Raw genomic sequence first — 24,523 nt, forward strand, 5'->3', positions numbered from 1 at the left:
TTGGTGCTGCTGACCGGGAGGGGCGGTGCTTGCACTCCCATTCGTTCATGAGGCGCTTGCGCCGAAGATCCTGAGGCAACTCTCCCCGCCCCGCTTCCTTACTGGTCCACCCGCCTGTCTGTCTTGACGGAGAGCCAACCATAGGGGAGCCGCGCGTCACTGACATCAGGCGCGCGGCCGCGCGGTGGAGAGGTGACTCATCCCGACAGTGATTGGCCTGGGGGCGGGGCCTCCTCTTACTCGCGTCGCCATTGGTTGATGCATTGCCAGCGGGGAGGGGGACGGTGACCTCTGACCTTTGACCGTGGCCAGGGCCCCGCCATCGGCGGTCGCCCAGCCTCTGGGGGTACGCTTTCCGGGCCTCCCCTGGGTTCTGCCCTCCCCTCCGCGAACCCGTCCCCTACCGAGGGGCCTGCTCCTTAAACCCACCCCCGGGAAGGCCTAGCCCAGACTGGGGGCACCGTGAGCCCTGTGGGGGTTGGGATCGTTCTCGGCGGCAGGAGGGCAGTCCACGGAGGAAGACGTCAGGGAGTGGAGGGTCGGGGATGAGGTTCTAGGGGCGGGGATGGAGCCCGGGGGTAGGGAGGAGGGTTCTAGGGTGGAGTCCTCGGGATGGGGAGAGGGTCCCAGAGGTGAAGGGAGCAGGAACAAAAGCCCCCAGGGGTTGGGGAGTAAGGTCCCTGGAGTCCAGGAAGGAGCATAAAGGTAGAGTGTGGCCCAGAGACAGAGGTGCATAGAAGTATGGGGTTGGCCCTGCATAGGGTTGGGCCCCAAGGGTGAAGGGGTGGAAGTCCCCAGGGCAGTGTGGAAGAACTGTGCAGGCTAAAGAGTGCACTGAGGGGTGGGGAAAGGTCTTTGGGGGTGGCAGGTGAAGGTTCCTGGGTGTGTGGGGAGCCTCAGGAGTTAGGGGGTGCCTGGCCCCTGGTGCTCTCCCCCACCCCAGGGAAGCAGAGGCCAAGCTGGTGGCAGTATACAATTCCTCTTTATTTACAATACCCTATAAAAATGTAAATTTAGAAACTTTATTCTCATTAACCAGAACCAAAAAAAAAAATTGAGAGGAGGAGAGGGAGAAGGAAAAAAAAAAACCAAATCCCCCAAATAAACAACAACAAAAACAACCAAGGGGGGGGGGGGAGGGGGGAAACCAAAAACCAAAAGCACAAAGGAAAAGAATAAAATAAAATAAATGAACTTTCCACTTGATCAGTCAGAGGGGGGGGGGGGAGGGGGGCAGGGGGCAGCCAGGGTTGGGAGGGGGCTGGTTAATGGCAGGGAGAAGTTACTCTGGGGGGTAAATACCTACAATGTGCAAATCTCTTTTGTTTTCTTTTTGTTTTTTAAAAGCACAAAAAAAAAAATATTTAAAAGGAACAAAAAAGTAAAATCAAACCCTATCCCCTCCCTCCCCCTCCCCCCCACACTCCTCCTTATTCCCCAGGAGCACAGAACAGCAGAACCCACCTGGAGGAGGAGAGGAAAAAGGGGGGGTGGGGGGGAAGCACAATTAGAGGACCCCCCCCCCACTCCTCTCCACCTCTTCCTCTCCCCTCACCCCCCCCAGAGCTGCTGGGCCTGACCCTGGGGGCTAAGGGAAGGAGCTGATTTTTGGGGAAGACCAAGGCAAGTGTGCAAAAAAGTGTGCACCAGCATTCACACAGCCAGGGAAAGGGGGAAGGGAGGGAGGGGGCAGGACAGGAACCAAGCCTCAGTGGTCAGCAGGGGGTGGGGGGCACCCTGCTGCCCCACAAACAGAGCAGGGGGAGGCTTCTCCCAGCCCCACACTCCCCCCTACCCCCCTCTTTGCCCATAGTGTGCATGTGTGGGGAGGAGCAGCCTTCTGGTGGGTGGGAAAGAGAGGAAAGAAGGGGAGGGGGGGCAGAGCAGGGAGAGGCAGCACGTTGTTGGGGGGAGCAGCCAAAACACTTCCCCCCTCCACCACCCCCCCCCAGCCCCACCCTGAGATAGGATTTTGGGGTGGGGGGCACCGAGCTGGCTGTCAGGGTGAGGTGGGGGGAGATCCTCCTGCCCTCCATCCATCCATCCATCCTCTGGATCACTCTGTGCTGAGGAGCTCTACCGGATCCCGTGCACTAAGCTGGTACCAGGGAACAACCAAATGGGGGAGGGGGAGCGGTCAGAGGAGCTGTGGGGTTCATCTTCTGCCCCACACTTGCACCCCCCAGCACCTCTGGCTTGCCCTCCACCCCTCATTCTCTTGTTCCACCCCACCCCACCCAAGGAAGAAGATGTCTGCTGCTACTCACTGCAATTTTGTCTCCAGCAGGTTGAGCTTCTGCTGGTCAACGTAGCGAGAGAAGAGGGAGATCAGGTTGGAAGGGGTGGACACAGGCTTGGCCAGGGCAGCCTGAGGGATGCGCAGCAGCTCCCGGGTTGCCATCAGCATCAGCTCAGTCCTGCCACAGAGGAGGAAGGAGAAGGGAAGGGTGAGAGGTGGTGAGGCTTTGGCTGCTCACCAAGCTCCCCCAGGGAGCCCCTGCCCTACAGACGTCTCGTGGCGTTTGGCAGTGGAACCAAGGAGTACGACCAAGTGGCCAAGGAGGCCACCAGCAGCCTGGCTTGGGTCAGCAGGAGCAGGGCAGGGATTGTCCCCCTGGACTGGGCACTGCTGAGCCCACACCTGGACCCCTGGGGTCAGTTTTGGGCTCCTCAGTCCAAGAAAGGCATTGAGGGGATGGAGCAGGTCCAGAGATGGGTAATAAAGCTGGGGAAGGGAACAGCTGAGGGAGCTGGGGGTGTTGAGTCTGGAGCAAAGGAGGCTGAGGGGAGACCTTCTGGCTCTCTGCAGCTCCCTGCAGGGAGGCTGGAGCCAGGTGGGGGTTGGGCTGTCATGCCAAAGAACAAGGGACAGGAAATAGCCTGAAATTGTGCTAGGGCAGGTTTAGGTTGGACTTGAGGAACAATTTGTTGCCCCTGAGGGTTGTCAAGGCCTGGCCAGGGCAGTGGTGGAGAGGTTTTAAAGGCATAGAGATGTGGTGCTGAGGGCCATGGTTTAGTGGTCCCTGGCAGTGCTGGGTTAAGGCTTGGACTCCATGATCTCAAAGATCTCTTCCAACTCAAACCATTCTGGGACTCCACAATCCTTTTCTTCAGCACCATGGCCATTCCCAGTGCTGCTGCTGACATCACCATTCAAATCACCTTCTTCCCAGCCCTTGTGACCCTACACAACACAGCTTCCAGCCCCATCACCACCTTCTCCCCACCCCGAGGGCAATCCGCTCACCACTGGTTGTCCTGCATCAGCTCCGTGTTGGCATCCGAGCTCTGCAGCTCCTCCCCACGGCTCAGGACCAAGTACAGCAGGGACAGACCGAACTGTGGGGACAGAGGGAGGGACATCAGGGGGGCAGGAGGGGGGGAGGGAGGAGGAGGAGGAAGGGGAGGCCAGGAGGGGGAGAGGGAGGCCAGGAGGGGGAGAGGGAGGCAGGCCTGGAGGGGAAGGAGGAGAGGGAGGCCAGGAGGGGAAGGAGGAGAGGGAGGCCAGGAGGGGAAGGAGGAGAGGGAGGCCAGGAGGGGAAGGAGGAGAGGGAGGAGGGGGAGGCAGGGAGGCAGAGGAGGGGGAGGCAGGGAGGCAGAGGAGGGGGAGGTGGAGGAGAGGGAGGCAGGGAGGCAGAGGAGGGGGAGGCAGGGAGGCGGAGGAGGGGGAGGTGGAGGAGAGGGAGGCAGGGAGGCAGAGGAGAGGGAGCCGATGGAGGAGGGGGGGGGGGAGGGAGCCGATGGAGGAGGGGGGGGGGGGAGGGAGCCGATGGAGGAGGGGGGGGGGGGAGGGAGCCGATGGAGGAGGAGGGGGGGGAGGGAGCCGATGGAGGAGGAGGGGGGGGAGGGGAGGAGGAGGGGGGGGAGGGCAGGAGGGGCCAGGGAGGAGGGAGGGCAGGACCTTGTTTTGGAGCACAGCAGTGAGGTGCAGGTTGGTGGGCGCCGACGCGGTCGCGCTCTGAGGTAGGTTCGTTAGCTGCTGCACAAGGCTGGTGACGGTCCCCAAAGGGAGGTGGTAGAGAACGTGTGAGAAGGGCCTCAACAGGCAGGGCAGCACCTAGGGACAGAGCAGAGGGGCAGTGGTGACAGGGACTTGAGCTTCCTTGAGGCTGGCTGGAGAAGATGTTTGGCTTCCAGCTGTCACCTGAGGAGCCAGAGAGGCAGCCCTTTGGGGGAGCACTCAGCCAAGAGCTGGTGAAACAAAGGCCACATTTACCAGCAGTGTCCTTCCTGGTGAAGCTGGGATGTGCTGGGCCAGCCAGCAGGCACTCAAAAATGGGCTCTGCCAGGAGCTCAGGCCTCCAGCAGCCTCCCAGGAGAGGAAGAAACCACCACGTCCTTTGCCGTGGAGATGAGAAGATCCAGCTCCAAAGCCTACCCCAGAGTGAGGGGAAACCCTATTCCCAGTTCCTGGAATCTCACCTCATCCTGAGCATCCTTCTTGATGAGGAAGGGCAAGTTCCTGGCTGTTGCCATGAGGACATCAGCTGCTTGTTCAGGTGAGAGGAAGGGGAGGATCCGGGCCACCAGGCGCTTCCCTTTGCGGATGCACATGATCTGCATGAAGTGGTCATCGCTTGGCCTGCGGAGCAGAGGAGAAAAGGTGTCCAGCCCTCACCTGGGAGCTGTGGGTAGCCCCCTGTGCCCCAGAAGGACCTCCCTGGGGAGGGGCAAACAACACAGGAAGGACACCCTGAAGCCTAATCTCTGCCTGGTTGATGGGATGGGCAGGAGGACAAGGTCTGGGTCCTCAGGGAGCGGCAAAGGAGAAGCCACCAAGGCCCTGGGTCCTTCTTTTGGCCATTTGTAGGCCAGGTCAGGTGAGAGGCAATGCAGTTAAAAAGAGGCACTCAGAGATGGATGGGTGGAGAGCTCAGGGTGGAGACACCCAAGGAGCAGAGAGGCAGCAGCCCAGCTGCAGGGATGGCAGCTCTGGGGCCGTAACCCAACGCCAACGATCGCAGGAGGAAAACGGCCAAGAAGAGGTCGAAACCAAAGGTTACTTCAGCCCCCCCCCCAGCTCCCCAGCACATCCCTGGAACCCTCAGCCTGACTTTTCCTTGGGAAACAGGTCCTTGGGAAGCCATTTTCAGGAGCTTCAAGTGCTCAGGGCCTCTGAGCCACCCACCTGTCCTGCCCAGGTGCCTTCCCCCTCAGATTGTCGTACATGTCGCAGATCTTCTGCTTCCTCTCGCCCATCAGGGCCGGCCGCTCGCCTTCCAGGCTCAGGAGGTAGCGTCTCTCGTAGTCCTCCACATCCAGGAGGAGGCTGTAGGTCTGCAGGAGAAACTTGGATCACAGCAGGGCACAGGGATCTTGCCATGGGATCCACTAGCCCCGTCTCTGTAGAGATCCAGCCCCAGCCAGGGCTCTCCCATTGACTTCGCCGGGAAAGGAACCACGCGTCCTGGGCCTGGATCACCTCAAAGCCTCATTTGGACTCAAGAGTGAGGAGAATCTGTGACCTGCAAGCATCCATCCCCTCCTGTGGAGGCTGCAGAGATCCAACATCTCAGCTCTGAGTCAAGAATGGGCCCTGCAAAGCCTGGCCAGGCTGCTTTTGGGAAAGGGTGAAAGCATGGCTGGTCCTCAGCCCCAGCTCCTCTTCTCCAAGGCTCCCCATCTCCTGCAAAGCAGCTTCTCAGCCACTGCTGAGGGGTGACTTGTCCCCAGCTGGATGTCCAAAGCTCAGTGCTGTGCTGTGGTCTCCCTGGCCCTTTCTTCATCCTTTGCACCTCACCACAGAGCCCTTGAGGGTCACAGGGAACCTCCTCAAACTCACCTTCTCGATCGTGACGAGGGTCTGGCGCCTCTTGTCTCGAACCTGCTTCTCCTTCGTCTCCTGCCAGGGGAAGACAAGGAGTCAAGGACCAGGGCAGGTGGCTTCTCTGCTGGCTTGAGCACCAGCTGCCCCATTGGGAGGGGATGAAGGGCCACAAAACTCACATCATCCTCGCTGCGGGAGGTCACCACCGCGTCGATCATCTTGCGCGGGTTGTTGACGCTGGAGACCGTGAGCTTGCCCAGCGAGCCCTCGAACTGCACTGCAGCAAGGAGGGAGAAGGGAAGCAAAGGGAGTCAAACCCCACCTCATCCTGCTTTGCCTGCAGCCCAGAAGTAGGCCCTTGGTGCCCTCTCTTCACCCACAGGTTGAGTGGAGGAAGGGGAGTTTTACCTGGCTTGTAGGTGTGCTCCAGCTTGGCCACCTGAGGCGTGATGAGTTTAGTGCGTTCCTTCTTGGGACCATCCCCGTGCACTTCCTCTGCTGCTGCCAACTTCTCCAGCTTCTGGAAGTAATTCTGAGGCAGGCAGAGAGGAGAGCTTGAGACCCCCTCCAAGCCACTTGGTAAGGATTGATGCAACACATGCCTCTTCCCAGCCTCTGCTCCAGTTCTTACCCAACCCTTATTGCTCTTCCAGACGCACCACAAGCGTCTGAAGCCGCTGCTCTTCCCCCAGGACTACTGCACCCTCTCCTCTATCACCCCTTGAAGATTAGAGAGGTCAAAGTTCCTCCCCAGCCCTCTCTTTCTCAACACAAACAATGCCAAATCCTCTCTCCCCAGCTCCCAGTGCCTCCCAGCACGCTCCAGTTGGCCCATCTTCCTCTGTCAGCACCATGCCTGGGGCCTCCCACCCCGGCCAACATTGGGCTCTTTCGCAACGGCAGAGCTTTGTTGACTCACATCCCGCCTGAGGCCGCACCAGTTCCTCTTCTTTACTGGGAGAGCAGCTCACCCACAGCTCCCCAAACCCCCTCTGTGTCAGCATGATGCCTCCTGCCAGCCCCAGAGCAGAGGTACCACAGCTGAGCTCCCACCAGAGAGCTCAGACAGCCCCACAGAGGGCTCTCGTCCCTCCTGGCCCACCACAGAGTGACAGGACTGCTCTGGCCTACGTCACCTGCTGGGGACTGTTTTCCCTGCTCCACCAACCACACTCCAGGACCAGGAACCACCCCCAGAAGACCAACTCAATCTCCCAAATCCATCCTACATAGCTTGAAGACCTCCCCAGACTCCCCTCACATGAAGCTGCCCTGTCCCACCTCAAACCCAGCTGAGATTTGAGAGTCCAGTTGTCACCGTGCTGCACTCCTGTTATCTTGACCCTCTTAAATCCATGCTACCAGCATCCACCACCAGCTCCTCACCCCTGAAGATCTCATCCAAGATCAAGAAGGCAGTTCTCCCCTTCCTCATCTCACCTCAGCCCATCCTTCTGCTTCCTCCACCACATCCCCCCTGAGCACTAGGAAGACACTGGGAGGACAGCATTCCCCCGTGGGAAGGTTAAGGAGCTCGCCAACCATCAACCAAGGGGACTGGAGGTGCACAGGAGAGACCTGGGTGCTTCCCCATCCCTGGTACCTGGTAGTAATAGTCATCTAGGTAGGGGTCAGTGCTCTGGAGCTGCATCATCTGGATCTTGGACACCCAATCCTTCTCCCTTTGCAGCATGAGGTTGGCATAGGGGTCTTTGCGCTCCTGCTGGTTGCTCCGGTGGCCTCCCCGGTCCCCAACTGAGCCGTTGAGGCTCCGGTGCTGGCTGGCAGGAGGTAAGAAGGGACCCTGTGAGCACACAGGAGCTACAGGAAGGGACAGAGAGCGGTGCACAGGCTAATCCCCAGCAGCAAGGACCCCCCCCACCTTCAGCAGAGTCGATGCAAAGCCACCCCCCTGCCCCCAGCCACAGCAGGCAGCTCCCCTCTGGGGCAGGGCACTCACTTTCGGTTCTGCTGCTGCCGCTGGTGCAGGAGCCGGCGGTGCTGGGGGTGCAGGTGGGTGGTATCCGGCCGGAACATCTGGGACTGGGGCCTGGAGAAGAGGTGGGAATCCTCAAGAGGTGGCTACAGAGCAGGGGGAAGTGGGCAAGCAGAAAAGGGATGGCACCTACCTGAGGCTCTGCAGGTGGGAGCCGGCGGGGCCCGGCGGGTGCTGCGGCTGCGAGGGGGCCGGGGGAGCCCCGAAGAAGGCACGAAACCCGCTGGCAGGAGACATCATCTGCCCAACTCTGCCTTGGAGCAGCTTGGGATTGACAGAGGGAAGGGGGCTCCCAACCAGCCCAGAGACACGAGCAAACTGGCTGGGGGACATTCGGCCGGCCTGGCAGGGCAGAGAGGACACCCGGAGTCAGGGACCTGGGGGCACGAGGCAGGGTCCAGAGAGGGTGGCTGGGTTTGGGCTGAGCAGAGAGGACACCCGGAGTCAGGGACCTGGGGCATGAGGCAGGGTCCAGAGAGGGTGGCTGGGTTTGGGCTGAGCAGAGAGGACACCCAGAGTCAGGGACCTGGGGGCATGAGGAAGGGTCCAGAGAGGGTGGCTGGGTTTGGGCTGAGCAGAGAGGACACCCAGAGTCAGGGACCTGGGGGCACGAGGCAGGGTCCAGAGAGGGTGGCTGGGTTTGGGCAGGGCAGAGAGGACACCCAGAGTCAGGGACCTGGGGGCACGAGGCAGGGTCCAGAGAAGGTGGCTGGGTTTGGGCTGGGCAGAGAGGACACCCAGAGTCAGGGACCTGGGGGCATGAGGCAGGGTCCAGAGAGGGTGGCTGGGTTTGGGCAGGGCAGAGAGGACACCTGGAATCAGGGACCTGGGGGCACGAGGCAGGGTCCAGAGAGGGTGGCTGGGTTTGGGCAGGGCAGAGAGGACACCCAGAGTCAGGGACCTGGGGGCACGAGGCAGGTTCCAGAGAGGGTGGCTGGGTTTGGGCTGGGCAGAAAGGCACAGAGGCAGCTCCTGCAGCCACACCAAGAGTAGCATAGAATCCCTGACTGGTTTGCGTGGCAAGAGACCTTTGAAGGTCACCTAATCCAACCCCCTCTGCAGTCAGCAGGGACATCCCCAACTAGGGCAGGTTGCTCAGGGCCCCAAACAACCTGGCCTGCAATGGTTCCTGGGATGGGGCATCTCCCACCACTCTCTGGGCAACCTGGGACAAGGTCTCACCACCCTCAGCATCACAAGTTTCTCCCTTCTCTCCAGTCTGAATCTCACTCTTTGAAACCATCACCCTTTGCCCTGTCACAACAGGCCTGGCTCAAAAGCCTGTCCCCAGCTTTCTTCTTGGCTCTCCAAAAGATCCTGGCTGTGGTGGAGGGGAGGTTAGGAAGGCTCAGGAAGGGGTTGGGAAGGGCTTTACCTGGGCTCCTCCAAGCAGCTGCGCTCTCTGCAGGTGGGTGAGGACGGGAGAGACGCTGTGAGGGAAGGGGTGGCCCAAAAGGGAGGAGTTCTGGGGAAAAAGAAGGGAATGAAGCGTTGGGAAAGGCAGAGGAACTCTCAGTGGTGAGGGGCACAAAGGCAGCACCCACACAGAGGGGTGGCAGAGGAGGAGGAGGAGGAGGTGGTACCGGGACGTTGCAGAGCTGGTTGGGGGACATCCTCTCGCCATAGGGAGCAGGGTAGCGCTGAGGCATCGTAGCTCGGATGTGGACAGGCTTTGGACATAGGATCTAGGGGAAAGGACCCAGCTCAGTCACCCTGGGAGCTCCTCAGAGATTATCTTGCACCCTCTGAGCCCCAAGAAGGTACCTGCTGGTTGAAGTTGGGCACTGCAGCCTGCTTGGGAGGGGTGCCGATGGGAACAGCCCGGACCGGGGGGCTCCCGATGACAGGGGACGACGAGCGGCGCGGCAGCGCCCGCTCCGAGGGGTCCCGCTCCTCCTCTCGGGTTTGAGGGGGTCTCTGAGGCAGAGCATAGTCCAGCACGGACACAGAGGGCATCTCCTGCCAGCAGAACAGCAGGAGAATATAGAATCATGGACTGGGTTGGGTTGAAGGGACCTTCAAAGCTCATCTAGTCCAACCTTGCTGCAGCCAACAGGGATATCCCCAACCACAGCAGGTTGCTCAGGGCCCCAGACGACCTGAGCTGCAGTGGTGCCAGGGCTGGGGCAGCTCCCAGCTCTCTGGGCAGCCTGGGACAGGCTCTCACCACTCTCTTCCTTCTCTCCAGTCTGAATCTCCCTCTGTTAGATCCAAACCACCACCCCTTGTCCTGTCACAACAGGCCCTGCTCCAAAGCCTGTCCCCAGCTTTCTCCTCAGCACCCCTGAGGTGCTGAAAAGCCACCACAAGGCCTCCCTGGAGCCTTTTCTTCCCCAGGCTGAACAACCCCAACTCTCTCAGCCTGGCCTCACAGCAGGCTTCCAACCCTCACACCCTCCAGAAGTCACTGTGACAACAAAGACTCCAGCACAGACTGCCCCAGCACAAGACAGCCACATCCTTCTTCCCACCCCACCCCCCCACCTCATTCCACTTCCTTGGCCCCCAACCCTGGGAAGTCCTGAGAACCCTCAGGGCCTGGCTCCACACATTCCACATGGCTCCCAAGACCCTTTATGTGGTGGCAAGGCTGTGCCACAACCACTATGGGAGGTCCACACTCAGCTCCCAGCCCTGCAGAGCCACACAACACACTCTGCCTGCAATTAAAAACCTGACTCTTAATTACATCACAGCAAATGACATTCCTCTGCCTTGAGGCACCAATATTCCACATGGGGATGCCACCAGGATATCCCTGGGACCCACAGATCACCAAGAACCCCCCAACTTGGCTCTCCAGCCCTGCAAGGGGTGATGTCTAAGAAGGCCTAGAGCTCAACTCAGGCCACACAGACTCAGCCAGAGGCAAAAATGACCTGGGGGGTGCCCCCCTCCAGCACTGTCCAGCCCATAGCAACACAGCACATCAACTGCTGAGGAGGTCTGGAGGGAGCATTAAGGAAGCCACCATGGATACTACCACACCCCCAGCATCCCTACCCCCACCATGGCTACTACCACCCCCACTATGGCTACTGCCACCCCCCCACTACCTGAGTGAGAAGAGGCCCCCGGATCCGCCGCAGGACTGCTGAGCTGTCCCAGATGCTGGAATTCAACCCTCCAGGCTGCTGGAACACAGAGAGGGAATGAGCACAGAGCTGCTGAGACCCTCCCCTGCTTCTCCCACCTCGGATCCCCCAGCCTCTCCAGCCCCATTCTTACCTGAGCGGGGACCTTGGTCTGCACGGCCTGCATGATGGCAGGGTCCTCCAGCTCGCTGTCGATGACCAGCCTGGTCAGACGTTCAGCCAAGGTGTCCTCAGGCTCACCCAGCAGGTCTGAATCCTCCCCACTGGGTCCATCCTGTTCCCTGTTGGCCACTGGTTTGTCCTCCAGCTCTGCCAGCCGCTCGTGTGCCTCCTGCCAGTCGTCGTCTGCGAGGGACCCACGGTGAGGGAGGCACAGGGAGGGCCCCGTGGGGAGGGACAGGTGCAGGGAGGGCATCACTGGGGTGGTGGGGCCCAGCCCCAAGGATGTGAGGGGTGGTTTGCAGGGGCAGTCTCCCAGCACTCACCGACAGCCCCAGCTCCGAACGTGTCGTCGTTGAACTGGTCGATATCTTCATCTTCCTCCCCCAGGGCCTGGAAGGCATCTTCATCCTCATCCAGTGGACAGTCCTCCAGGGACTGGGGAGAGCGAGGATGGGGGGGGTCAGCACTGGTCTTTCACCCCTAGATGTACCCCATAACCCCTGCTCCCTCCATGAGGCCTCCTCCCTCTGCTCTCCAGTATGCTGCACCTCCCAGATGATGCCTTCTCCAGCCCGTTATACTCCTCAGGTGACCCCCCCCCCCTCCACCTCTGATGACCCCCTATATGCTGCCTAGCCTGTTACACCTCCCCAGTGACCCCTCTCCCGCTGGTCAGACTCCCCATCTCTGCACTACAGAGCCTGTTACGCCTCCCTGTGCCCCCCCAGGCTTCTGTCCCCACCCTATTATACAACCCCAGCGACCCCCCCCGCCGACTCTTCTCAGCCCGTTATATCTCCCCAGTGATTCCCTTCCAGCCCTTTACACCTGCTCGGTGACCTCCCCACTCCGATCCTCGCCCCATTATACCTCCCCAGTGACTCCCTTCCAGCCCGTTACGCGTCCCCAGCCCCCTCCTTAACCCGTTACACTACGCCAGGGACCCCCTCCACTCCTCTCCTTAATCCGCTAGAACCCAACGGTGACCTCCTCCCTGCCCCATTATACTCTCCAGTGACCCCCCCCACCCCAACCCCACCCTCCGGTACCGGGGGTACAGCACACTCCCCGGCTCCATATCCCAACACCTTCCCGGTTCCTCCGCAGGCCTCACGGCAGCCGGTAGAGGCGGGGTAGGGGGGAGAGCGGGCCAGGGTGGGAAGGGGGCGCAACGAACCCGTTCCCGGCCCGGCGCGTGCCCTCCCCACCCTGGTCCGCGTTCCTCCTTCCCCATTAGACCCTCCCCCATCCTCTCTCCACCCTCCCCACTTACCTGATACCGGAACATGGCGGCGGCGGCGGCGCCCACCGCCCGTAGGCCCCGCGCCGCCCGCTCCGGCCCCAGGCCGAACCGCGCATGCGTAGCCGCGGGCGCACGCACATGACGTCATCACGCACGCCCCTTCCGCTAGCGGCGCAGGCGCGAAGGGCAAGGGGGCGGGATACCGTGAGGGGGCGTGGTCTCCCGGACGCCACGCCCCTTGGTGTGCTTAAAGGTTCCACCCCGGTTGCTCTTAAAGGGCCAGCGGCATTTTTTTTCGCCCCTTACCGACAGACGTGTCCCCTCTGCTATGCCCTCCCAGCTATGTCCCCCATCTCCACCCGTGTCCTCCCAGCCATGTCCCTCCAGCCATGTCCCCTAACTGTAACCCATGCCCCCCAGTTGTGTCCCCTATTCATAAACACATCCCCCAGTGTTGTTCCCACCCGCACCCGTGGCCACGTCCACCACACTGTGACCTGCGGGGTCAGCTCCGTGTCCCCTGTCACCCCTTTTGCGACTCCTATCCCCAGCCATGATCCCTGGATGTGTCCCTCTAGCCATGCCCCCTTTCCCCAGCCATACCCCCTCTCCCTGTGTTGTCCTGCTGTGTCCCCTGTCCCCAGCTGTGTCCTCCCTTCTGTATCCCCTATCTGCAGCTGTGTCCCCCCTTCTGTGTCGCCTACCTGTACCTGTGACTCCCCTTCCACATTCCCTATCCCCAGCTGTGTCTCCTGTCCCCAGCTGTGTCCCCCCTTGCATGTTCCCTCTCCGTATCCATATCCCTGAAGCTGTCCCCGCTCCGCAGACATGCCCCCCCTTTCCACGTCCCCTACCCCAGCCATGTCCCTCAGCTGTATCCCCCCATCCATGCCCCCTCACCCCAGCCATGTCCCCTAACTGTAAACCCTCATCCGTGTCCCCTCTTTCCAGCTGTGTCCCCCCGCTGTGCCCCTGTGTCCCCCCATCCATGTCTCCTCTCCCCACCCGCATCCCCTGCGTCCCCCCACCCACGCCCCCTTTCCCCAGCCAAGTTCCCTAACTGTGACCCCCCCCCCCCCCGCCAATCCGTGTCCCCTCTCCCCAGCCGTGTCCCCAGCCGTGTCCCCGTTGCAGCCACCCGTGACAGAGAAGGACACGTCGTCGTCACCACGTGTCCCTCGTGGGGACCAGCTTCCTCATCGAGCCTCCGAGCTGGTCCACGTCCACACCCCCACCCCCTCCACATCCACCCTCCAGCCTCATTACCAGCTCACGGGGGGTGGCCAGGGCCACCAGCACCGGCTCTCCTTTAACCAAACCGGTGTCCCCGGGGTGTCCCCAGGTGAAGGGTGGCTCCACCTCGTCCCTCCCCTCGGCGCCTTCCTGCCTTCCTTGCGCCTGTCACTGGGGATTAGCGGAGGGACAACAGCCTTGGGCTTGGGGACAGGGGGCACAGGGCCACCGCCACCTCGCCTGGATGTAGGAAGCCCGGGCTTGGCCAGGGAGGACCAAGCGCTGAGGTGGGCAAGGACGGGGGGACCTCCCCCCAGCCCTTGGGGGCACCATGAAGGACCGGCTGGAGCAGCTCAAAGCGGTGAGAGACCTCCCCCCTCCAGCCCACCCCCAACCCGTGGGGACAGCTCCAGGGGTGGGAGGTCACCCAAGGGGAGCTGGGACCCTGGCACCGGGGGCCCTGGGTGACATGGGGATGAGGGTCCTTAAAAACCCCACTTCATAGGGGATGGAGGACCCTGAGACCCCATCCCATGGTTGATGGGGGTGCTGGGGGTGGGGGTGGGAGGCATGGGGATGGATGGTTTCAAGACCCAGGTCTGTGGTGGATGGGGACATCATGGGATGAATGTCACCAAGCCCCCATGCCATGGAGAATTTATGGAGGTGGGGGGTCCTGAGACACCACCTCATGGTGGATGGAGGGGGGTCCTGGGGACAGGTGGCCCCAAAATTCAGGTTTGTGATGGGTGAGAGCATTATGGGGGTGGCTGTCGCTGGGATGCCATCCCATGGTGGGTGGGTCGTTGGGTGGGAGACTTCACCCCATGCTTAATGTGGGAGTCGTGAGTGTGGGGGGACCCTGAGACCCCCACCCCAGGGTTGATGGGGTGGTTATGGGGAGGGGGTAGCCCCAAGACCCAGGTCTGTGGTGGATGGGGACATCGTGGGGATGGGTGTCACTGAGACCCCACCCCATGGGGGATGGGGACACAATGGGGGTAGGGAGAGAGGTCTGTGAGCCAGACACCACCACCCCCCCCCAAGCTACGGGGGTGTCAGGTGGAGGGGACTGCAGGGGCTGGTAAGCTCTGTGGGTTTGGGGGGGTGGGCATTTTGGGGTGACAAGAGGGTCACCTCAAAGAGGGTACTGTGGGGTGGAGTGGGGATACACCAGCCCAAACTCACACTGTGTGGGGCAGAGGGGGTGTCCCTCCCCGGGCAGGGTCCTGTAATGGTTATGGGATGCCCGCGGAGGCCAGCACCCCATCCTGCACCCCACGTCTTGCCGCCACCATCTCTGCTTCCTCCTCCCGCTCTTGCCGTGCCCTGGGGCCCCACTGTCCCCCCCCAGCTTCCTGGGGACAGCCCTGCCCCGCTGTGAGCTTCCCTTCGGACGCTCTGGGGGGGTCCCAGCCGCCCTCCAAGCTGTGTCAGGGCCCCAGCGTGGGGCAGGCAGCCGCGGCAGGGAGGCTTGGCAGGGATTTAGTGGGGATTACGAAGTCATCAGATAAAAGCCCTGGGGGGGGCAAAGGGATTAATTTTATTTTTACTCTGGCGGGAGGAGACCAAAAGGGGGAGGGGGGGGAGGATGTCGGGGGTCCCCTGCTGGGGTCTGTCCCCGTCTTGTCCCCCCTGCCACCTCACAGGCAGGCGCTGGGAACCCCAGTGTGGTGCTGAATGGGGTGAGGGGAGGTGGAGGGGGTGGGACTTGGCACCCCCCGAGAAGGGATGGAGGTGGGTGGCCCTTGGAGGGGGGCGGGGGGGGATGGCAGATATGGTGTCACGACGAGGGGTGACAGCCACCCTTGGGCCCCCTGCGGAGCCCCGGTGCTGCCTGGAGCTGCCACCGGCCAGAGGCTGGGGCCATGAGAGCCTGTCCCATCCCTGCCACCATCCCTGTCACCGTCCCCTCCCTCCAGCCAAGCCTGGCAATCCCTTAATTCCTCAGCCAGATGTGAGAAGCTTGGCCACCCCCCGCAACACCCCCCCTCGCTGCAGCTGTCCGTCCGTCCGTCCCCCACGTGGGCCACCACGTCCCCATGGCTGGCTCCTGCCTCGTCCCCCCCTGACCCCGCAGGGCTGGTGGGGAGGGGGCTCTGTGGCAGTCACCCACGGGAGGGGGCAGTGACGCTCCCCACCATTGCCCCTCAGAAACAGGACGCAGACGATGACACCGAGGAGCTGGAGATCGCTGTGGACAACACGGCGTTCATGGACGAGTTCTTCTCAGAGGTGAGGTGGGGGACAGACGTGAGACCACCCCCCCTCGGAACGCCCCCCCTGCCTGCCCCCCAAGCCCCTTCGTTGCTCCCCACCCCCCTGCTTGGCTCGTGCAGATCGAGGAGACCCGGCAGAACATCGACAAGATCTCGGAGAACGTGGAGGAGGCCAAGAAGCTCTACAGCGTCATCCTCTCGGCCCCCATCCCCGAGCAGAGTGAGTGTGGGGGGCACTGCTCTCCCCTTCCCCACCTCCCCAGGTCGCCTATCCCCTCCCTGGGGACCTTCCCGTGCTGGCTTCCCCTCCTCATGTGCTGTCACCCCACAGAGACCAAAGATGACCTGGAGCAGCTGACCACAGACATCAAGAAAATGGCCAACAGTGTCCGCAACAAGCTGAAGAGTGAGTGGCTGTGTGCCCCCCCCCCCGCCACGGGGTCCCCCTTGTCCTCACGGGGAGGGCAGGCTGTGCTGGGAGCACTGGGGCAGGTCCCTGATGGCCTGGGGTTTGGCTCTCCCCAGGCATGGAGAGGAACATCGAGCAGGATGAGGACAGGTCCTCCGCTGACCTCCGGATACGCAAGTCTCAGGTGAGCTGCGGCCCCCAGGACCTGCTGCTGGGGGTTGTCCAGGTGCCACCCTGTCCCCACCCCATCCTCCACAGGCTGGCGTGGAGGGGCATGTCCTGGGTGTCCCCAGGTCTCCCAGCTCCATCCCTAGCAGCATCCCTGTCTCAGACACACCGTGGCTGAGTGCTCCCAGGCTCCATGTCGCTCTGCCCTGCTCCCCTTGGGCTGCAACGTGTCACCTTCTGGGTCCCCAGCTCCAGCACTTCATCCTGTCCTGTCTCCTGGCCCAGAGTGTCACCAGTCTTGTCCCTGGCCCCATCCTCAGCACCCTACCTTGTCTCCTGGGGCTGGAGTGTGGCACATCTGGGGCGTCCCCAGTGTCACATCCCCTGTCCTAGCTCTTGTCCCCTGGGAGAATGGCCCATAGGCACGTGTCATGCCTGGGGTGTCCCAAGCCACGAGTCCTTGTCCCCATCCCCAGCACTGGGTCCTGTGCCCCAGGGTTGGGACATGCCATGTCCCCACCACACAATTCTGGGTCCTGCTGCCTCTGGGACCAGGCAGGTGCCGTGTCCGTGGTGTGTCCCCAGCCCCATGGTCTTGTCCCTGTCCCCATCCCTGGGTCCTGCTGCCTGTGGGACCAGGCAGGTGCCATGTCCGTGGTGTGTCCCCAGCCCGTGTCCTTGTCCCTGTCCCCATCCCTGGGTCCTGTGCCTGTGGGACCAGGCAGGTGCCATGTCCGTGGTGTGTCCCCAGCCCATGTCCTTGTCCCTGTCCCCATCCCTGGGTCCTGCTGCCTGTGGGACCAGGCAGGTGCCGTGTCCGTGGTGTGTCCCCAGCCCATGTCCTTGTCCCTGTCCCCATCCCTGGGTCCTGTGCCTGTGGGACCAGGCAGGTGCCATGTCCGTGGTGTGTCCCCAGCCCGTGTCCTTGTCCCTGTCCCCATCCCTGGGTCCTGTGCCTGTGGGACCGGGCAGGTGCCGTGTCCGTGGTGTGTCCCCAGCCCATGTCCTTGTCCCTGTCCCCATCCCTGGGTCCTGTGCCTGTGGGACCGGGCAGGTGCCGTGTCCATGGTGTGTCCCCAGCCCATGTCCTTGTCCCTGTCCCCATCCCTGGGTCCTGTGCCTGTGGGACCAGGCAGGTGCTGTGTCCGTGGAGTGTCCCCAGCCCGTGTCCTTGTCCCTGTCCCCATCCCTGGGTCCTGTGCCTGTGGGACCGGGCAGGTGCCGTGTCCGTGGAGTGTCCCCAGCCCGTGTCCTTGTCCCCAGCACTCGGTCCTGTCCCGCAAGTTCGTGGATGTGATGACCAAGTACAACGAGGCGCAGGTGGATTTCCGGGAGCGCAGCAAGGGCCGGATCCAGCGGCAGCTCGAGATCAGTGAGTGCCCCGCCCCCTGCACAGGCCCCGCCCCCGGCAGGACAAGTGGGCGGGGATTTGGGCTCATGACCACGCCCTCATGGGACTGCTGGGCGGGGCCAGCCACCAGAACCCCACCCCTTGGGGCAAAGTGGGCGGCCTCGGGCCATAGGCCACACCCCCCCGGGTGAACTGGGTGGGGTTAAAGTATAGACTCCGCCCCTTTGGTAAAAAGTGGGTGGAGCCAGGTCACCTAGGCTCCACCTCCTTTAGGCTAGAGTGGGTGGGGCCTGTCCCAACCCTTTCCCTACCCTTATCCCACCCTGTTCCACCCTGTCCCCACCCTTTCCTCACACCTTCCCATCCTTATCCCACTCTACTCCCACCTCTGTCCTACCCCTATCCCACCCCTTTCCCCACCCCTGTCCCACCTCTGTCCCACTGCTGTCCCCACCTCTATCCTACCCCATCCCACCTCTTTCCCCACCCCTGTCCCACCTCTACCCCCACACCATCCCATTCCTCTCTGACTCCTGTCCTTGCCTTATCCCACCTCTGTCCCACCCTATCCCGCTCCTGTCCCAACTGCTCTCCCACCCTTGTCCCACCCTGTCCCCACCTGCCCGCAGCCGGCAAGAACACGACGGACGAGGAGCTAGAAGAGATGCTGGAAAGTGGGAACCCCTCCATCTTCACCTCGGGGGTGAGCAGCGGTCTGGAGGGGACACCAGGAGGGCCACAGGGACCTGGATGAGGGCCACAGGGACCTGGATGAGGGCCACCAACCCTGTCCTGTTGCAGATCATGGACTCGCAGATCTCGAAGCAGGCGCTGAGCGAGATCGAGGGGCGGCACAAGGACATCGTGCGGCTGGAGAGCAGCATCAAGGAGCTCCACGACATGTTCGTGGACATTGCCATGCTGGTGGAGAACCAGGTGTGCTGGTGGGACAGCAGGGACCTGGATATGACAGCAGGGACCTCTGCGTGGGGACAGCAGGGACCTGTGCATGGGGACAGCAGGGACCTGGATATGACAGCAGGGACCTCTGTGTGGGGACAGCAGGGACCTGGATATGACAGCAGGGACCTCTGTGTGGGGACAGCAGGGACCTGGGTATGACAGCAGGGACCTCTGTGTGGGGACAGCAGGGACCTGGATATGACAGCAGGGACCTCTGTGTGGGGACAGCAAGGACCTGTGCATGGGGACAGCAGGGACCTAGATATGACAGCAGGGACCTCTGTGTGGGGACAGCAGGGACCTGTGCATGGGGACAGCAGGGACCTGGATATGACAGCAGGAACCTGTGCATGGGGACAGCAGGGACCTGGATATGACAGCAGGGACCTGTGCATGGGGACAGCAAGGACCTGGATATGACAGCAGGGACCTCTGTGTGGGGACAGCAAGGACCTGTGCATGGGGACAGCAGGGACCTAGATATGACAGCAGGGACCTGTGTGTGGGGACAGCAAGGACCTGTGCGTGGGGACAGCAGGGACCTGGATATGACAGCAGGGACCTGTGCATGGGGACAGCAGGGACCTGGATATGACAGCAGGGAACTCTGTGTGGGCACAGCAGGGACCTGTGCATAGGGACAGGAGGGACCTGGATATGACAGCAGGAACCTGTGCATGGGAACAGCAGGGACCTGGATATGACAGCAGGAACCTGTGCATGGGGACAGCAGGGACCTGTGTGTGTGGACAGCAGGGAGCTGGACATGGGGACAGCAGGGACCTGTGTGTGGGGACAGCAGGGAGCTGGACATGGGGACAGCAGGGACCTGTGTGTGGGGACAGCAGGGACCTGGATATGACAGCAGGAACCTGTGCATGGGGACAGCAGGGACCTGTGTGCGGGGACAGCAGGGAGCTGGGCATGGGGACAGCAGGGACCTGTGTGCGGGGACAGCAGGGACCTGGATATGACAGCAGGAACCTGTGCATGGGGACAGCAGGGACCTGTGTGTGGGGACAGCAAGGACCTGTGCATGGGGACAGCAGGGACCTGTGTGTGGGGACAGCAGGGAGCTGGGCATGGGGACAGCAGGGACCTGTGTGTGGGGACAGCAAGGACCTGTGCATGGGGACAGCAGGGACCTGGATATGACAGCAGGGACCTGTGTGTGGGGACAGCAGGGACCTGTGCATGGGGACAGCAAAGACCTGTGCATGGGGACAGCAGGGACCTGTGTGTGGGGCCAGCGGAGAGCCGGGCATGGGGACTGCAAGGAGCAGGGCATGAGATGAGAAGGAGACCTCTGTATGAGGACAAAAAGGAACCTGTGCACGGGGACAGCAGGGACATGAGTGTGGGGACAAGTGGGAAGCTGTGAGTGGAGACAAGCAGGAACTTCTGCACGGGGACAGCAGGGACCAGGCTAAGGGGACAAGAAAGGACCTGTGCATGGGGACAAACAGCAACCTGGGCATGAAACCGCCCAGGCACTGTCCCCCAGGGCTGCCCGGAGCCCCGTGGGGACGCAGGGGTGGGCAGAGGCGTGTGTCCCCGGCACCATGGTGGCCCTGGCCGCTCTCTCAGCCCCCTTTTTGTCCCCCCCCATGCCACGCGAGGAGCCACTGTGCCCGCTGGGGACGGGTGAGTACCTGCGCCGTGGGGCCGCGCCGCTCGCCGTGGGGCCGTGCCGAACGCCACCACCCGTGGCACCACGCCACGGTGTCCCCCCTGAGCGCGTCCCCTCTGCTGTCCCCGCAGGGTGGGCTGCTGGATAACGTGGAGCAGCACGTCCGGCGGGCGGCCGAGCACGTGGAGCAGGGCCACCAGCAGACCAAAAAAGCTCTGCAGTACCAGGGCCAGGCACGCAAGGTGGGTGGGGGGGGGGAGGCTGAGTGCCACCCCCCTTGGGTGCTCTCAGTGTGTGTGTGTGTCTTGTCCCTCCTCTTTCTCCGCCTGTCCCCGGCCGTCCCCGCCCCGCCCCGCAGGGGACCATGATCGACCGCATCGAGAACAACATGGACCAGTCCGTCGGCTTCGTGGAGCGGGCGGTGGCCGACACCAAAAAGGCTGTGAAGTACCAGAGTGAGGCCAGGAGGGTGAGATGGACCAACGGCCCCAGTGTCCCCACAGTGTCCCCTCCGCAGCCCTGGCATCCCCAAGGCATCCCCAAGGCATCCCCGTTGTCCCTGTCTGTGCCTCGGCGTGCCATCACGCCTCCCAGTGCTTCCAGGACCTTCCTCACATAGCCTCCGGTAGACCTAAAGCCCCCTTGTGTCCTCCAGCCACTCCTCATGTCCCCCAGCCACCTCTCCTGTCCCCCAGACACTTCTTCTGTCCCCCAGACACCCTTTGTGTCCCCCAGCTATCCTTTGTGTCCCCCAGCCACTCCTCATGTCTCCCAACCACCTCTCCTGTCCCCCAGCCACCCTTTGTGTCCCCCCAGCCACCTCCAGTGTCCTCTTCTGTCCCTCAGCATCTCCCCATAACCTCCAGAGGCCCTGAAAACCCCTTGTGTCCTCCAACCACCTCTTCTATCCCAAACCACCTCATGTCCCCCAGCTACCCCACATTCTCCCCCTCTGTCCCCCAGCACCTCCTCATGCTCTCCAGTGACCCCAAGAACCACTTCTGTCCCCCAGCCACTTCTGTCCCCCAGCCACCTCTTGTCCCTCAACCACTTTGTGTCCCTCAGCCATCCATTGTGTCCCACAGCCACCCCTTGTGTCCTCCCCGCCACCTCTTGTGTCTTCCAGCCTTTTGCATCCTCCAGACACCTCTTGTGTCCCACAGCCACCCCTCATGTCCCCTAGCTACCCTCTAGATGACACCAACAGCTCCCATTGGCCACCAGTCACCCCCAACCACCCCAGCCAGTTCCTGGTCCTCTCTTATGACCTCCCTGGAGGTTGGCATCTCTGTCCTTCTCTGTCCCCTCACCTCCAACCTCACCCTTGGAACCCCTCAGGTGTGATGAGCTGGTGAGGGAGGGCTCAGCCCCCCCCTGCCTTGTCCCTGGGTCTGCAGCATCTCTGGCTCTTCTGGGCTCCTCTGGGCCCGCTTCTGCTCTCCATGTGTGTCCCCAAACCACGGGGCAGGTGTCACCCCAGCCCCATCTCCACTCTTGCCCCCTCCAGAAGATGCTGATCTTGGCAGCAGTTGTGGTGCTCTTGCTGGGGACAGTTGCCCTCATCATCGGACTGTCCGTGGGGCTAAACAAGAAATAGCCCCTGAGACTGGGGGGGCTGTGGTCTGTAAGTGTTTGGGGACCCTCAGCACAGGGACATGGAGGGCTTGGGGACAGTGGGCTGGCACGATGAGGCTGCTCTGTGTCCCAGTGCTGAGGTCTGGCTCTGTGGTGGTTTAGTTTCTGCTGCTGCTGCTTTTGGGGCTGGGGGTCCTGGTGTGAGGAGCTTCGTGGTGCTCAGGGGTCTGTGGTGCTCAGCACTGCTGAGGCCACAGCTGGAACCCTGGGGTCAGGTTTGGGTCCCTCACTCCCAGAAGGACATTGAGGAGCTGGAGCAGGTCCAGAGCAGGGCAACCAAGCTGGGGAAGGGGCTGGAGAAGAGGGCTGGGGAGGAGCAGCTGAGGGAGCTGGGGGTGTTGAGCCTGGAGCAGAGGAGGCTGAGGGGAGAGCTTCTGGCTCTCTGCAGCTCCCTGCAAGGAGGCTGGAGCCAGGTGGGGGCTGGGCTCTTCTGCCAAGGAACAAGGGACAGGATAAGAGGAAAGGACCTCAAGTTGTCCTTTAGGTTGGGTAGCAGAAGAAAGTTCTTCACTGGAAGGGTTCTCAAAGCCTGGCACAGGCTGCCCAGGGAGGTGGTTGAATCCCCATCCCTGGAGGTGTCTCAAAGAGGCAGAGATGTGCTGCTGGGGCCCATGGTTTAGCCCCAGCCTCGGCAGAGGTAGGGAATGGTTGGGCTGGATGATCTCAAAGGTCTTTTCCAACCAGCTCTGTGGTTCTGCCTGTGGTGCCTGGGGGCCTGTGCTGCTCAGGGCTCTGGGTTTCAGCTCCATGCTTGGCTCCATGCTCCCCACGCTGGTCCCTGCCGTCCCCATTCCCTGCTGCATCCCATCAGCTCCTTCCCCTCCAGCCTCTCCAGCTGACATCTCCTCTTTCCCTCCTCCAGACATGTCCAACCATCCCAGTGGTGATAGCTCCCAGCTGGACCCTTCCCAGCATCACATCCTGCTCCTCTCCTCTCCCTGCTCCTCCTGGACCTGCTGCCCTCATGTGCCAGCTCCCCCAGCTCAGCACCACTGCCTCTCCCTCCACACTGGGACCCTGACACTGGAGTGTCCCCCTCCTCTGGACCATTCCCTGCCAGTGCCTCATGTCCCCTGCAGGGAGGGGACAAGATTTGACTGTTCATTTTCTCTCTGCTGAGAAACCAACTTCTCCTTGTCCCCCATCTCTTGCCATGGGGACAAGAAGAGATGAGGGCCAGGCTCTCATCTGCATGGACATCGTGGGAGGACAAGGGATGATGAAGCTATGGCCAGGACAGGAAGGTTTGGTGGCACCAGCAGCTGCCAGCAGGTCTGGCCACGCTTTGCTGTCCCCTGTGCTGAGCAGACTCAGCTACCAGGGACCTTATCTAGCTCTTGGCTTTGATGTCTGGTGGTGGCATGGCCCCAGATGCTCACTGCCCCAGCACCGTGAGGAGCTGGGACGGGAGGATGTGGTGGTCACCCAAAAGGAACCTGGTGGGTCACCAAAAAGTCCTGTTTCAATAAAGGTCCCCACTGCCACCCACCCTGTGTGCTCAGTGTGACAATGGGCTGCTGAGGGGACAAGTGGGGGTCCTGGCACCTCCAGAAACCCGAGGCAGGGGATGAGCACAGCTCCGACTCAGCCTGTGGTGGCCACGGTGGTGGCTTTGGCTCAGGACCCAGAGCCTGGCACTGGCCCCAGCTTTGAGGTGCTGCAGTGACACAGCCCCTCGAGGAGATGTGACAGGGCAGTGTGGGGCTGGCCACACTGGCTCTGCCAGGCTGGGCCAGACCTTCTTCCTCAGTGCTCCTGGGTAAGTCACAGCCTCGGGCACTGTCCCAGCAGGACACAGGACCAGCTCACACCTGTCCCACTGCCTCCTCATCCTCCATCCCTTGCTCCCCAACCCCTGTCCCTTGTCCCTGCTCCCCAGCTCCATGCCACCCACATGTCACAGCCCCCTCTCTCCCCATGCAGAAGAAGATCCTGATCATGCTGTGCTGCATCATCCTTGCCATCATCTTGGCTTCCAGCATCGGGAGCATCTTCGCCTGAGCCCCTCCACCAGCTGCCCTCCAGGTCAGTGGGTGCCTGGTGGGAGGATGCAAACTGAGGTCCCTGCTCACACCCCACCCCCAAGGCACAGGTTTGGGCCTGGGTGGGGTCGAGTTGGGTGGCATTCACCCAGCAGCAGGGTGACCCTAAGCAGCCCCATCGAGGGGTGATCAGAGCCCTATCTTCTTCCTCAGTGTCACCTCATCTTCCTCCCTGCTGCAGGTGGCCTTTCCTCCTCCTACCCCCCACGTCTTGGATGATCCCACCCACACCCAACCTGCTGCTCCAGCCATGGGAGAGACCCCAGGACCCTCCTGCCAAGCCCTCAGCCCTGCTGCAGCCCCGAGGACATTCCGGAGGAGCCCACCTGCCCTGCTCCCCTTTCCCTCCCTCCCACCACTGGGTGAAGGTCCCAAGGTTTACCCCCACTGCCCTTTGCATCCCATCCTCCACTGTGGCTGATGGTGACAAATCAGCCCCTCCCTCGGTGGCAGAGCAGCCAGAGGAGCCACGTTCCTCCCCGGGGCAGCGTGCGGGTGACGGTGAGGGCTCTGCCTTGCTTGGGGTGGAAGGTGGAGCCTCCCTCCTCGCTCACAGCTTCTCCACGGTGACTTCTCCGTCTCCTTGGCTCTTGGGATGCACAGCTGCCCA

At 62.1% G+C, this 24,523-nt stretch overlaps 2 protein-coding genes across 3 annotated transcripts; one reads left to right on the top strand and one right to left on the bottom strand.

Annotated features, from left to right (window-relative positions):
• Positions 1-2,263: 2,263 nt before the first annotated feature.
• PATL1 (PAT1 homolog 1, processing body mRNA decay factor) lies at positions 2,264-12,370 on the bottom strand. The gene is made up of 18 exons (XM_054171896.1): positions 12,294-12,370; positions 11,344-11,455; positions 10,992-11,203; positions 10,820-10,897; positions 9,528-9,722; positions 9,347-9,448; positions 9,139-9,228; positions 7,897-8,105; positions 7,728-7,817; positions 7,371-7,548; positions 6,176-6,299; positions 5,947-6,044; positions 5,783-5,842; positions 5,129-5,277; positions 4,423-4,582; positions 3,902-4,057; positions 3,248-3,339; positions 2,264-2,417 (listed from the first exon to the last, which is right to left on the bottom strand). The coding sequence occupies exons 1-18, from the start codon at positions 12,306-12,308 to the stop codon at positions 2,264-2,266; spliced, it is 2,274 nt and encodes a 757-aa protein (XP_054027871.1). The 5' UTR covers positions 12,309-12,370.
• A 1,054-nt stretch (positions 12,371-13,424) lies between these two features.
• Positions 13,425-24,489, top strand: STX3 (syntaxin 3). Of its 2 annotated transcripts, XM_054171883.1 has the most exons (11): positions 13,455-13,857; positions 15,651-15,731; positions 15,836-15,935; positions 16,047-16,121; positions 16,241-16,308; positions 17,556-17,664; positions 18,273-18,346; positions 18,445-18,579; positions 20,595-20,705; positions 23,795-23,896; positions 24,095-24,489. In XM_054171883.1, exons 1-10 carry the CDS (start codon positions 13,828-13,830, stop codon positions 23,870-23,872), a joined length of 861 nt encoding a protein of 286 aa, XP_054027858.1. In that variant the 5' UTR covers positions 13,455-13,827; the 3' UTR covers positions 23,873-23,896; positions 24,095-24,489. The 2 variants fall into 2 exon arrangements, with proteins under 2 accessions (XP_054027859.1, XP_054027858.1); XM_054171884.1 differs by lacking the exons at positions 20,595-20,705; positions 23,795-23,896; positions 24,095-24,489 and adding exons at positions 20,368-20,478; positions 21,744-22,087 and having other exon boundaries at positions 13,425-13,857.
• The last annotated feature ends 34 nt before the right edge of the window (positions 24,490-24,523 follow it).

This window comes from Dryobates pubescens, chromosome 22 (assembly GCF_014839835.1).
Source record: "Dryobates pubescens isolate bDryPub1 chromosome 22, bDryPub1.pri, whole genome shotgun sequence".
Lineage (NCBI taxonomy): Eukaryota > Metazoa > Chordata > Aves > Piciformes > Picidae > Dryobates > Dryobates pubescens.